Source organism: Chaetura pelagica, unplaced genomic scaffold, assembly GCF_000747805.2.
Source record: "Chaetura pelagica isolate M959 unplaced genomic scaffold, ChaPel_1.0 scaffold207, whole genome shotgun sequence".
In the NCBI taxonomy this organism is placed as follows: Eukaryota; Metazoa; Chordata; class Aves; order Apodiformes; family Apodidae; genus Chaetura; species Chaetura pelagica.
Window position 1 is genome coordinate 2,874,846 of NW_009953929.1, and position 14,909 is coordinate 2,889,754.

General features: G+C 37.8%; 1 protein-coding gene across 1 annotated transcript in view; it reads left to right on the forward strand.

Moving 5' to 3' along the window:
• The window catches only part of COL4A3 (collagen, type IV, alpha 3 (Goodpasture antigen)), a 54,031-nt gene extending 42,189 nt beyond the window's left edge, over positions 1 to 11,842 (forward strand). The window contains exons 38-50 of the mRNA XM_010001664.1: positions 1,038 to 1,136; positions 2,121 to 2,171; positions 3,119 to 3,304; positions 3,846 to 3,976; positions 4,425 to 4,497; positions 5,766 to 5,828; positions 5,961 to 6,080; positions 7,086 to 7,184; positions 7,824 to 8,036; positions 8,699 to 8,876; positions 9,926 to 10,040; positions 11,344 to 11,516; positions 11,758 to 11,842. Of these exons, the coding sequence (XP_009999966.1) occupies positions 1,038 to 1,136; positions 2,121 to 2,171; positions 3,119 to 3,304; positions 3,846 to 3,976; positions 4,425 to 4,497; positions 5,766 to 5,828; positions 5,961 to 6,080; positions 7,086 to 7,184; positions 7,824 to 8,036; positions 8,699 to 8,876; positions 9,926 to 10,040; positions 11,344 to 11,516; positions 11,758 to 11,842 (1,586 nt within the window). The remainder of the gene's footprint in view (positions 1 to 1,037; positions 1,137 to 2,120; positions 2,172 to 3,118; positions 3,305 to 3,845; positions 3,977 to 4,424; positions 4,498 to 5,765; positions 5,829 to 5,960; positions 6,081 to 7,085; positions 7,185 to 7,823; positions 8,037 to 8,698; positions 8,877 to 9,925; positions 10,041 to 11,343; positions 11,517 to 11,757) is intronic.
• The last annotated feature ends 3,067 nt before the right edge of the window (positions 11,843 to 14,909 follow it).

Genomic DNA, 14,909 nt, shown 5'->3' on the forward strand with positions numbered 1-14,909 from the left:
AAGGACAGCAGGGCCGCCCAGGACAACAGGGCATTGCAGGCCCTCCTGGTATGGTATATAGCACCTCTCTCAAATCACTGCCTCCTGGATTGTTATTTTCTTTGTAACGAGGCAGTTGATGTTCTTCTGAGCTTTTTAGAATTCAACTGATGCAGTTACAGTCTCTGTTTATGTTAGTTTGAGGCTTTGTTCACCTTCTCTGGTTCCAGCTAAGGTCTGTAACAGCCTGTTATTATCAGTTCAGCTCAGGCAAGAGGTTTTAATTTTGTTTCAGTATTGTAAAGTTTTTTACCAGTTCTTTTTTTTTTTCATTTAGACATTATCAAGATGTGATGATGTGATAGCCACAAAGGCTTGTTCTACCTCCTAAAAAGAGAATAAAAAGCTAAGACATAGATAGATGCAGAGGGGAAGAAAATGGAGTGGAAAGAGGGGACAGAGTTGCAGTTGTTTGTTAAAGCAACAGAAAAGATCAAACAATTAAAAATATACATAAGGTGAATGTGTAAATATACAGCAACACAGAGGTATGCAATGCAGGCTTTATTAATGTGAGTGCCAGTCATTGTCTTCAAAAAGGGCATTGGATGCTCTTACATAAAGATATCTTCAAAATTATGATGTGGTTTTGCAGACTCCAGTGAACTTGCACTGACTCATTAGCAGAGTTAGCAAAGATCAGAATCCACTGCCTGTTTAGGGGTACCTTGAATTTGTAATAGAGCCAGGGAGGGAAACAACACTGCCTGTATGGATTCCCACCAACATGGGTGAAATCAAAGGCAGGACCCTAAAATGTCTTTCAATGAGAGGAAGTTACTGCCTGTGAAAACAGTGGGGGTGTTAAATCGACTTAAATCCAATGAGCTCAATAAAAACATATGCTGCTCTTTACAAATGTTTATATACCAACACAGTTACATCTGTCTTGGAAGCAGCTGAACTAATTAAATTTTAATAAAGGGGACTTGTATTTTCTCCCTTCAAAATACAAAATAATACAAGTGAAAATGATAATGTTCCATTATAATTCACAGGTGCTGTTGGATACCCTGGAAAAGATGGATTTGTTGGTGAAAGAGGTAATCAAGGTCAGGATGGTATGCCTGGTCCCCCAGGAGTAAAGGGAGAACCAGGTAAAACCAATGAAAAATTTTAATTCTATTTTACAATTGTTTTTGCCAAGTTAAACTGAAAGGGATTATTTGGGAAAGATTAATGAGGAGCTTCTGTGGAACCAAACCAAAGTTTATAAGTTGAAGGTTTTTCATTTTACATAATTCACAGGGTTTTCTGTGTAATTGTACATGCTGTTAAAACTTAAATGCTTATGTCACTGCACTATTCTACATGTGATTTTTTAATAACTTACCCTAAAATGTTAATGTTTACCAGAGCCAAAGTATTGCTGTTAGCAATTCATACGTGTTTACTCTTAAAGAGATTAAAGGAACCAAAACCTTTTAAAGGAATCTCCTCTCTTATGTGAAAATAAAATAAAAGGAATCACAATGTTTACTTACATGAACAGTGAAGGTTTCCACGGGCTGGCTCTTGGGTTGTAAATTTTTCATTTAAATGTCATGCCTGATGTCTTCAAGGCCCACAGACAGATGTAGTACCCATGGGATTCTGACAGAAAGGGCTTTCTTATTTTTACAGTGAAAATGTTTCTTTGCATATTAGTCTAAAGAGGATACTGAGACAGCTTTCACAGTATTTGCTAAATTTTTTATATTAAGTTTGAAGCGATCATTATTAACATATTTTCTTTTTTAGGTATTTACATTTCTTCCTTTCTTTTTCTCAGTAACTAATTTAAGATTCTCCTTCTTTCTTTTTCCTCTGAAAAAAGGCAAAGCTTATTTTTGTTCCTCCAATGCACCTCCAATATGATTCATCAGGATTGGATTTTCTACTATAAAGGAAAACTTACAAAATTATTTTTCATTTCTAGGTAGAAGAAATGAAAATCACTAATAAATTATATTTCACATATAACTAAAATCTACATTTTGATTCAGTGAATTGTGAAGAAATATATAAAATATTAGGCAACTATAATGTTTTCTTAACAATTATTCAGGACTTTGAGTATAATGTGACCTCTTATTTTATAGGAGTACTAGGGAGAGGAATCCCTGGCCTTCGAGGTGTTCCTGGTCGTAAAGGTGAGTTGTCTTTTCAGAAAGAAATAGCTTGATTTTTAAATACCAGACTCAACATCTTCATCTTTAAGTTGCTTCCTGCTTTTGGATACTTAAAATGGCACATACATGTCAGAGAAAATCAAGAGTGATTCTGTGGTTTTGATCGATGCTATATATTAAAGATCAAGAGTTCTTGCTTGTACAGTTAAGACTTTCACAAAAGGAAAATTAAGAAGTTAACTTCTGTAGTTTTGTGAAGGTGATATACACGTTCTAGAGCTTTTGAAAGCTTATTTTGAGACATTTTGATTAAAAGAGTATGGTTTAATGAGCTACAGTGATTGTATCTTAATTTTGTTTGTTTCCCCTTTTATATTGATGAACAGTTATTGAAGGCACTCTTCCCATTTTTTTGGTTTTTTGCATTGTATTTCTAGTACAGGTAGAGATCTATTGATCTGTTTTACTTGAAAAAAAAAAATCTCTCTTCATACCCTCCAAATATAGTTCATGCACTTAAAAATCAACCTTAGAACAATACCCTTTTGGAGTAGTCTTTTCTTTCATTGAGCTCATATTCAAGCTTTCAGGTGGAATTTAGTTTAAAAGGAGCTGCCAGTCCTGATGTTCAAAGAAGCATTTATTCTACTTGTGCATCAAGAAAGATGCCATGTTCTGGTCTTTCTACCCTCCTTGATTTTATTCCTATATATGAGCAATCTCTGAAGTGGAGTTTTTAAGTTAAAAAAATTAAAAAAAACAAAACCAACAGTGCTGTGTACACTACCTGGCAGTGAGTCCTGCCCTCTCACAACTATATTATTTTACAATAGCAAGGTGGCTTTAGGGGCTTCTCCATACTGAGAACCAAGGCTGAATTCACCTTTGCTGTGGAACGCACGGACTCCGTGTAGTCACATCTTACCATTTTGACAGCTCTCCCCGTATGTAACACCTATTCTTTGCAGGAATCAAAGGAAACATGGGACTGCCTGGTTTTCCTGGGCCACCAGGTATGAAAGGTCGTCAGGGTGATCAAGGACCTGTTGGACCTCCTGGCCTAGTGGGGTTACCTGGAATTCAAGGCACAACAGGCATTGCAATTACTGGGCAAAAAGGGAACAGAGGAATTCCTGGTGCAGATGGAAGACCAGGTGTGTTGTTATAACTCCTTATTTATCTGAATCGATATACTGATAATTGAAAAGCAGAATTCAGCCTGTCCAGAGCTCAAGGTTGAAAGGGCAGCTTCATAATTAAGCAGGTAGTTCCTTCACCAGTTAAAGCAACATTACTGTTACAAACACCTGTCTGTGCAGTGTGATGGGAACTAAAGCAACACAAAGCTTTGCAGTCCACTTAGTTGCATTTTGCTTTCTTCCCATGTGGTCTGTAGGGCAGCTGAGATCCAAATTGAAAGAAGTGAGATAGCATGAGTGTTATTACAGGCATAACTACAACTGGAGGATATTAAAAACCCTGTAGTGCTATAGAGGACTGCAAGAACTCAGCCCTGATCTCAGAATAAATTAGCATGCTAGGAAAAATTAGTTGATTTTTTAAAAAATTCCCTTGGAAATTGCTGAGGTGGTAAACATGAATGCCATTATAGAGTCATTGAATGTTGTACTGCATTGTATGTAATGTATTTGAAGTGCTCTTGGCAGTAGTCTTTACTGTGATGTTTCTGTGCAGGTGCTCCTGGTTTTCCTGGGCCTCCTGGTCTTCCCACTCCCAGCATGAAAGGAAGCAAAGGTGTTAGAGGGGCAGATGGCATCCCAGGGCCAATGGGCCCAGCTGGAGACGTTGGTCCTCCTGGTCCAAAAGTCAGTGAAAGGAATATTTCTTGTTTCTTACTCCATTGTTAAGTTTGCTCTTACCATGAAAATAACATCCAGAACAATTTAAGAACAAACAAACAACAAAACCCCAACAAATAAAAACACACCAAAAAACCCCAACCCTCCCCAAACCAACTTGTAATAGAAGACAAATATTAAAAATTATAAGAAATGAAGGTTTTATGAACTTAAGTAGATTAAAAAAGAAATTATTGTGAATTTCTGGCATTTCATTTCCTTGGCTGTTCTGTTTTAGAGAATAATTTTAACAATTATTTGACTGTTTCCTATGTGCTCACAAAAGGAGCAGATAATTCCAGTTGTAGCATATTCTGTGAACACCATGCTTTAAATACTCTTAACAAAAAGAAAATGGACTTCATAGTGTGTAGATGCTGCTTCCTCTCTATTATTGGTGTTACCTGATTTGCAGGGCACAGAAGGTCGATCAGGTTATCCTGGTGTTAGAGGGGACCCTGGATTTCTTGGATTCCCAGGTGTAAAAGGTATTAATACATTTATTACATACCCTTCTGTTTGCCAAATACAATAATTTACATGTTCTGTTGTAAGACTATGTGTGTTATTGTAGCAGGAGTGGTCCTAGAGACATGAGATTTTTCCATCAAGAGGAAAGTGTAGGTCAGCTATAAATGCAAGTGTTCACTATAAGGGCATTTTCTTTGAGCCAGATCTTATGGATATGAATAAACCAATGGTAGTGAGAAAGGACCAAAACATCAGTGTCCTCCATTCCAGGAAAATTCAAAACAAGTTTGTCCTTAGTGATTAATAATGTGTAAGGACTTTGAGACTGACTCTACTAATTAGAAATGCCACACCACTGCTAGAAGATGTGAATTTTTGGCAACCTCTTAGCTATAGAACTTAGCATTCAATCACAATTACAACACAGAGCACTGGGTCCTCTCTTTGCCATAAGAGTAGTCCAAGCTGTAATCTTAATTTACCATATTTTGAGCAGACAACCTGTTAAATATATTTGCTTCATTCATTTCATATTCCTGAGAGTTAGCTGGATCAGTAGCTGGCTAAAAATTTTTTTAATTTAGACATTTTTCTAGTGATTTAAATCTGATAAAGATCTATATTACTCCAGTATTTTCAATTACACAATTTATAATGATGCAAAATTTTCATTACCTATTTAACCTGCTGGTTTGTGTTCCATGCTAATTATTGTGTATTTTGAATTTGTTCTAATTTGAAAAGTCACCATAAAGACTAAGTATACTTAAGCAAAACCTCTTATTTTATGGCATAGTCAGTCAAATCTCCTGACTTGATGACAAAAATATTTTTTTAATTAATTTATTTCTAGCAGAGCTGTGGAGAGTAGTATGGATGTAACCTCATATTTTGCACAGTGAAAATAATTACTTTTTATGTTTCAAACACTTGAAAATCATACACCCCTGTAAGAGCCATCAGCATAACTGACAGCAGAGCTGAAGTGAACAGCATCACTGAAGGCAGCACTTGACCTGCAAACTCAGTGACAAAAACACACAAGATAAAAATTACACAGTCTAACGTTGAGATTTCAGTGAGATTTATGGCACCAATATGAGGATTGGCACGGAAACATGAACTGACTGCACTTGGCCTCTAACTGTACAGTAACAGCAGAGATGTTGAGCTCCACCTTCACATCTCAAAGGAATCCATCTACTCTTGAATGAGCCTCTGAAACTTTGACAGTTGTTTTGACATTTTAAACCAGAGCAACATATCTCCAATCTTCTTTTTTTAGGAGAAAAGGGTAATCAAGGACTCCCTGGACCACAAGGTGCAGAAGGGCCAAGGGGACCAAAAGGCCAGCGTGGTAACCAAGTCTACTCATTCTAATACCAGCTACCTTAGGTTGATTTGTTTATTGTGTTTTGTAGGGTTTTTTGCTTTCTTTTAATATAAAGCAATAGCTTTCCATTATATTTTTTGCTGCTAGGTCCACCTGGAGTCCCTGGGAGAGTGTTTGCCATCCCAGGAAGCAAGGGTCCTCCTGGTCTGCCAGGAATCCCAGGACCACCAGGTGATCCAGGAATTCAAGGAATTCCTGGTCTACAAGGTGTTGTATGTTTTTATCTCTGTACATGTTTGCATGGGCTGTTTAGTGGAACAATTTGGTTTGGTGGGAAAACAAACTTCTGGATAGAAAATTGACATGTCTTTAAAAATAGCTCTTTGTACCTGTATTTATAACCTGTCCCGTTCCATCTGCCCTCCACCCTTGCAGTCACTGAGTTAGTTTCTCCCTCATCATAAGCCTCAGCAAAATAACAGAATAAAAAATAGGCTTGGATCAAAACGTTCGCCATTTTCATACAATGAGAACCATGCTCAGGCTGTCATTTTGAGGGGGAAATTATGACATGTAATAGAAGTGCTCTAGATGTGCTACAAAGCAATTGTGTCTGTCATAGTCTGGGGGTAGGGAGGGGAGAGAAGGGCTGGTTACTTCTCCATTGGCACAAGAAGTGAATGGAGGAATGTGAGGAATGGAGAAACAAGAAGCAGGTAGGATAAGGTGGATGTGCAGTAGGTACTTGGCCACCCTTCTCAATACCACAGCTTTCACCCTGGGAAGGGAGCTCCCCAGGCAGGCAGGCATGCCAGAAGGCACACCCCAGTCAGGAGTGCCAGCTGCCTCCAGCACAGGGAAGCAGGCATTAAAGCATTGTTGTTTAACACTTTCCTTAAAGTCGTTATAAAAGGGGCTGCGTTATTTACAGAACTGCAAACCATGACCAAGATGGTTATGGCCTATCACTATCTTTTTGATCTATTGTATGACACCTGCTGAAAGAAAAAGCTGTTTCTTTGCTTTCTGTAAACATTTCTTACGAGAATATTTCTTTTTCTCCAATACATTCAATATTTCGTCATCACCTTCCTAATAGGAATTATGGTGGCAGTAACACTATAACTATAGACAGTCTCACAACTTCATGCTGATGGTTTATTCTAAGACAGCCACACTTACAAGGGGATTTTACCATTATTCATTAACGGTTATTAGAATCTAGAATAACTACTGCTATATGATTGTTTTATTTTCTTGATTACAATTTAGGACCTAAAGGAGTTAAAGGTCTACCAGGAAGTTTTGGTCTTTCAGGTCGACCAGGAACGCCTGGTCCAAAAGGAGACAGAGGCCTTCCAGGACAAAGAGGTACAGGGAAGCAGACATCTCTGTTTGACTCCTACTACAGATAAACTGTATTCCTGATTTCTGCAAATCCTCTTGCATGTATTGAGACTCTGTACCATTTACAGTAGCTTTAGGGCCACAGGCACATGTAAGCACATTCATAGCTTTTAACAGATGCATGCTTTCAACTTAATTGATAATTTACAAAAATTTGCCTTGATTGTGCTCCTCTGCTATTAATCACATTTATTTATCCACCTGAAATCCCTAGGTATCAGTGTGCCTTTTTGTGACATCAAAGTAAGCTAAATATTTTTTATTTAGTCATCATAAAATGTCTAAACTTTATAACTTAAAAAAATAATTAAAAAACAATAAGAAACAAAAATACCCACCAAAACAAACAAGAATCCCCAACAAACCAAACCCAGCCATGGTTCTTTAAAACACCTCACTATTCCATGACACTATGCAATGTAAAGCTACCTGAGCTGGGTCTGAAGGAGTTAATACATCTAGCAACAAATACTACCAATTTTCAAGTTCTATCTTCTTACTGATAGATTTTTGTTAGTTTTCAAGTGGTTCCACTAATTTAAATGAAGTAAAAATTTAAACAAAATTACAGTATTTGCAGTCATATTTCCTTTCCCTCCACAGGACAACCTGGACTGATTGGCTTTCCAGGTCTACAGGGATTACCTGGATCACCAGGTACTATCATTGTTGCTCCAACAAGAAGAGGCTTTATCTTTACCCGACACAGTCAATCAACAAAGATTCCTTCATGCCCACGTGGGACATCACAGATCTATGTTGGCTATTCACTGCTTTTTGTACAAGGAAATGAACGAGCACATGGACAAGATCTTGGTACTGTATTGGTAAAAACTTTCAGATATTTTTCTTTAGAGTCCAATAAGGCTAAATTGTCATGAAACCAAATTCACAGTACGTGTTTGAGATGAACATTGGTTCAACATCAGTGATGAACACTGATTTCAACCATCAGTCTCCAGAGTGGTCTGTTGCTCTGAGTTAATTCAGGAATCATGGTTTAAAAGACATCTTTCTTTACTGCACTCCTATATTCCTTTTTTTTTTGCCATCCCTAGACATTTTTTGAGGAGATTAAGTTACTTATGGATAGGTGTCTAGTAGAAATGCTCATGTCTGCACAGGGCTGACAGTTACAGCACAGGATCTGAGAGAAAATCTTGCTTTTTTGGAAACTAAATGGAATGCTTTAAGGTGTCAGAAAATACAACAGAAGCTTTTGTTTAAGCAGCTGAATCCCTGCTATTGTGTCATCAACTGATACCATTCAAGGTTACTTTAAGAAATTTGTTCTTAGACCTTATTTTTATATACACCATAAGGATTTTGCTTTCAGATAATTTCACGGTACAGACACTTCTTTCTTTATAGTTACCAGATGTTTTAATTCTCACTATAGTAGATTGGATGCCATCATGTGTCTCTTTTGTTTGCCACACTAAATAGAAGCTTCTCTCTGTCACAAACTTCTCTTTTAGGAACAGCTGGTAGCTGCTTGCAGAGGTTTACCACCATGCCATTCTTATTCTGTAATACCAACGATGTCTGTAGTTTTGCTTCTCGCAATGACTATTCCTACTGGCTGTCAACTGCAGCAGTAATGCCAGTAGACATGGCACCAATTTCTGGCAGGGAACTAGAGCCCCAGATAAGCAGGTAAGAGCCTGAGAACTGTAACTCTTCTGGCCTGGAACCACAAAGACATCATAAATTGTTTTGAATGGCAAATCTTAGGCAAAGATCTGCCCACCTCAGCCAGTACAACCATCTTTTTTAATCACCTGATTTTTGATTACTGATCTGAATATGTCAGATATTCAGTGATGTTCTACAAAAAGTTAGATTAAAGCTAGGGTTTTGCCACAGGGCTTAATCTGCATAGCTGATATGAGAAGATGGCACACACTCCTACTGATTGCAGTGATTTTTTAATATTTTTTTTTATAAACCTATTGTTGTGTATAATGGAAGCAGTTAAAAATGAAATGAAGACAGATTCATTATTTGGAATACAGTACAAATCAAGTTCTGCTTTCAATTGTGTGTGATACATTTACTGTAGTTGATGAATAACATTACAAGTTGAGGCTGAAGGCTCTGTCCTATGAAATACCCTTGTGCAAATGCGACCCTTTCTAGTTGCTTTAGGACAGCTGAGAATGCATGAAAAGCATCTTAAGAGGAAAAGCTCTAAAAATTTGCAAGACCAAGAATACCAAAGTAAAAGATGCAAAGGCAAGCTTTGCATTCATGTCTTCTAGCCTGCCCTAGCCAGATGTTGCAATCTAGTACCTCAACATCATAGTTTCTTCATTGAGGAAGTGAAGATTCCTTTTTCTACGGTACAGAACTTCAATTTAAACCATGACAACATACACTAGTGAGCACACAAAGAAGAAAAAATTCATCTTGTTACTTCAGTAAAGGCAAAACTAGGAAACTCAAATGTTCTGAGACTAATTCCCATCTTAGACCAATTTTTGTCTGGTGTTACTAGTAGGCAATACAAAGCAATTGCAAAGCAAGGTATTTTAGTTACCTTCAATTTACTGAACTCCTTGTTAAACAAAGAAAACCTGTGTGAGTGGTAACATTTATCATAAGTTCTGCTATTAGGTAGCTATTGTCCTAGCAAACAGAATTTCTGTCTGCTTTCCTGTTTTCCCTCATATCTGCACTGAGTGCATGTGTGTTTCTTCTTACAGGTGTGTTGTCTGCGAAGGACCTGCAATGGTAATAGCAGTTCACAGCCAAACAACTGTCATTCCTGCATGTCCAGAAGGCTGGACATCTCTCTGGAAGGGTTTTTCTTTTGTTATGGTAAGCATAGAAAGACTTGAATTATTAATTTTATTATTAACTTTTATTGTAATTTGCATCTGCTTATAGCTCATTTGTTTCTTAACAATGTTGATGTTCTTTTTGTTGGGTTTTTTTCTTTTCCCAAGAAGTAGACAATAATTCTATTAACTCTTATTCAATGCCAGAAGCATAGGAACAACTATTCTGATCTGTCCTCAAAAATAAGTGGCAGGCAGAAAAGTGGAAATTATAAAATGAGAACCATGGGATTTTAGTCTGACAAAAATAACTGCATGCTCTCATTTTCACACAGCATGCTAAGATCTAGGAAACAGGTTTGAGGAATGGAGTGGTTAAACTGCTCCTGAACACAAACACACAGAAATAACTGAACTGGCAAGCAGTTATTTTCTAAATCTTGGGGCTGAACTCCACAGAAAGCTAAAATCAATCCAAAAGCAATGCACTGCCTACAAAACACTGCCTCAGCATTTTTTATGCCATAACAAGATATGAGTGAAGAAAATTCATAATGTGCCGTCAAAGTAAGGACTGTTTATAAAATTAAGGGGGTAGCTAGACCAGAGGACACAGCATTTCATCTTTGTTAGCCATGCCTGTGGGATGTCATAGGGATGCCAGCAAATGGGGTTAAAATAACTAAAACCCCCTTTTTTTTGGCATGACGTAAAACTTTTTAGGTTTAGTGTGTAATTTGTTGCTTCTCCTGGGATTTGGCTGTAAGTAACACTAATCATAATCATCTTGGAAAAGAACAAGAATTTTTTTCAGCATCTGGTTAAAGTAATTTGCTTGTTTTCAACATTACCAATTCTAAATGGTATTTCCTAGCCAATATTCTACTATAATAAATTATTTTAGAGCTATTTCTAGAAGCCTTTGCCAACATCAGGGAAAGAAAACACCTTCTTTGCTTTTGTGTGTTTGGGGAAGCAATCAAAGCAACAACAAATATGAACACACAAAATAGGGGATTTGGCTTATTTGTAATTCAGTTACTCTAGTCCTCAACTGGACAGAAGCCAGGTACTTTCTAGTTTTTGTACTGGTTACGGTTCATGTCTTATCATGTAGCAGAAAAAGGGCTTTGCAGGGACTTAGGAAATGTAACTGTGCTTTGGTTTTCATAGGGCTTTTGTGCCTCACTGTAAGTTGGATAAAACTAATCTGCTCATTTTGTTTTGTCCAAGATGTACCACAGATGGTATGGCATGTTCTAGAAAGAGATTATTTTTTTTTGGCTGCAGTTTACTAATAGCTGATGGACAAGTTCTCATAACAAATGTATTGGTGGTTACAGTACACAAGTGCTGGCTCAGAAGCTTCTGGCCAAGCACTGGCATCTCCTGGATCCTGTTTGGAAGAATTTCGAGCCATTCCATTCATAGAGTGCCATGGCAGGGGGACGTGCAACTACTACACAAATTCCTACAGCTTCTGGCTCGCATCATTAAATCCAAGAAGAATGTTCAGGTAAATCCAACTTCCTTGCACCCATACACGTTGCATCCATGCTGCAGGTTTCCAAGGAGACAATAACTACCTGTATAAGATGACTCCCCTCAGTTTAGACATCCCCTTTTGTTAGCTTTAGGGTCATTTCGTAGCCCAAAGATGCCTTCAGTGAGCCAAAGATTTCAGTGTTGTTTTCAGTAATTCCATATCCAAAGTTTCATTTTTAAAGAAAAAGTAAAGTTTATTTTCTTTCTTGTAGGAAACCTCTGCCACAGACTTTGAAAGCAGGAGAACTAGAAAATATTATCAGCCGTTGTCAGGTGTGCATGAAGAGACCAGTCTAAACAGTGGCCACTCTTGATGGAACATGAAACTCTGCTTTTATTTACAAAGAATTGCCTAACTCTGAAGAGCTATAATTTATTAAAGTCCAACTGCATCTGGAAAGAAAATCATAAATTGCCAGTGCAGCACTGTGGTGAGGTAGGGCAACAGTTTGACTTTTGTCTTTGGCAAATGACAAAGCACTTTGTTGGAGAAAGCTTGTAATGGCAGTCGGCAGAACCGTGTCATTCCTAAGCTGCATCTTCATGATAAACCTATGGCATTGCCAAATCTTTAATGAAGGGTGTTAATGCTGCCTCGTGTCATGTGCTTTTCAAACTGCAAGACAAACTAAACGCTCTAATACCAGCTTCCATGTGTTCAGTGTTCAAAATGGATATAATTTAACATGAAAATCTGGCACTCACGAGAGAGAGGGTTCAATAAGAAATATTTTCAGTGCACTTTTAAATATATGTTGATTCATTTAGGGTTGGGTTGGTTTGGTTTTCTTGCCTAATAAACAAGTCTCTCCCCACATACCTCAGCCTTCCTCTGGCTGGCAAACAGGAATGCAATATTTTGCATCACTGTAATAATGCTGGTTGTTGACTGGCCAGAGAGGGAGCGGCGCCGTGCCCTGGGCAGGCAGAACAGGGTGACACACACCAGCTGTGCTCTCCAGAGTGACCATGGCTAAGGGCTGACCAGTTGAAAGTGTTGCAAAGCTTTCATTAGATTTCATGGCTTTTGACACAGGTCATGAGATTTTTCAAATGCTTAAAAAGTTGACAGTATTGGGCCTTTGTTATCATCGCATCTTTTCTCTCTACCAAAGAACTATTTAGCATATCATATTTCAGGATTTTAACTGAATTAACAATTACTGTGTGGCTCAAGTGCTCCCCTGACATTACCAGGTTATCACACACCCATCAGGATGTGATCTCTTTCTATGTAGTTTTTAATAGGTAACAGAAAAATGTAACACTCTCATTTTATAATGTTCCATATTTAAATATTTATCATAAATTATTTTCTATATTAAATATTTATCACACATTTCTGCAAATGAAGCCATTTATTCCATCCAGATAAATGCAGGCATCCAAAATTTAAGACATTGATATTTAAATTGTACCATCTGAGCACTGACTTACACGAGAGAATCCACCTGTAAACAAACATAAATACTTGAAAAGCACTTTCATTTACTCATATAACTTATATAAAATTGTAGCTCTGAGGTTTTGGTTTTTATATTTATAACATTGCACTTGCAAGGCAGTTTAAAATTGTAATGTTAACATTTAAAAAGTTATTATTTTTTTGATACTTGCACAATCTATCAGAATTCCAGTATTTAGTGTCATAGAAGAAGCCTAATTCATCTGAATAGTTCTGTAAATGCATAATTTTAAATGTAGGGTCTAGCAACTCAATTAAATAACCATTTAGTTCTTTTTTAAGCCAGTGAAATATTGTATGGTTTCTGTTAAAAGACTTGCATGATGTTTGTCTGACTGTTTGAATTTTCAGTGTTAACCTAACTAAGAAAAAGTTTCACCTGTGTTTCATGCCAGTACCTTCTGATGGAGCTCATGTGAAGACACCATTGACATGAACTGAATGCATATTTTAACATGAGTGTTTGCTTGAACAGTCATAGCACTTCTGTTTGCAAGGTACAATTGTGAATGTGCAGGTTTTTATGAAGAATCTCTGTGAAGATGCACTACTGATAAGAAGGTGTTAGTGTCAAGTTCATATATAGTCTTCCATTTGAACCAGGTTTGGGGATGGGAGTGTTTTCATAGACTCACAGAATTGTTTGGATTGGAAGGGACCTTAAAGATCATCTGGTTCCAAACCCCCTGCATGGGCAGGGACACCTCCCACTAGACCAGGTTGCTCAGAGCCCCATCCAACCTGGCCTTGAACACTTCCAGGGAGGGGGCATCCACATCCATTTTCCTTAAAAAAATCCCATATTGGATTTTTCCATAAACTCTGAAGTTTAAATGCTCAAAGATAAAATTCACACTCATTGCTGGTCAGGCTGTTGGCTTTTGGTCTTCTTTTCCCATTGAGGCTGACTGCAGTCACCCAAAGGCATCCTGTACTGTGTGCAGTTGGTGGCTGGGGACATCCTCCTGCAAAACTTGACAGTAAAATGCAGAATGTAAGTACCTGAGGTTAAAGTCTGCTGGAAAGGGTCAGTAGAGGGTAATGTGCAAGGAGAAGGGAATGGATTGTGGTTTTAAAGTCCAAAGGTAAGTTACACAGAGTTTTGTCTTGTACTATAGCAGGTAACTGGAAGTTATGCCTTGTTCCTAGCTTTGGATTCTGCTGCTCATTTATTGTGTGGCCTTCAACAAGTTACTAAAGAAAGATTTGCATAAATAGCTTTAGAATTTGAGTGCTTAAACTCAGTCTGTCTTTCAAAAGCATGAAATACAACTGCAGGGACACACATGTTCATCAAGACCAGTGTAATATAAGCTGGACACAGAAAATCAAAGAAAAACTTGGGAAAAAAGTTGACAAATCTTAACTTCTTTTGCAGATGCAGATCATTTTACTTCCTTACTGCTAATGATTGTTGTGAGGATTAGTTAACTCATGTCTGTAAATGCTTTGAAAGCCCTAACTGGAGAATGCTGAGGAGGTGCAAAGTGTTAATATATTGTACTGAAAGCACGGAAACAGGAGAAATTGGAAACAATGAACAAAAAAGGGGGGGGGGAAGGGGGGGGAGGAAGGAGGAAAGCAAACCTTCTGCTAAATACAGCCAAATAAAAATATTTTTAGTAAATAAAAGACCTTTTTTAAATTTGTTTGTTTGGTTTTGTTCTTCCCAGTGCTAATGATCTTTTTCACTATCTATGCATAATATTTTTTACCAAAAAAATGTTTGTTTAAAGTGTCATCAAAATAAAAACCAGTAAGTGGAGTTTGCCTCTCCTGCCCGGACTGCCCTGGAAGCCCAGCCCCTCAGCGCGGTTACCCAGCGGAGAGCAGGGCGCTGTGCAGCCGGGGGGACCCTCCCCTGGAGCGCCGCGCGCTGCCTGCCGAGCCGTGCTCCCG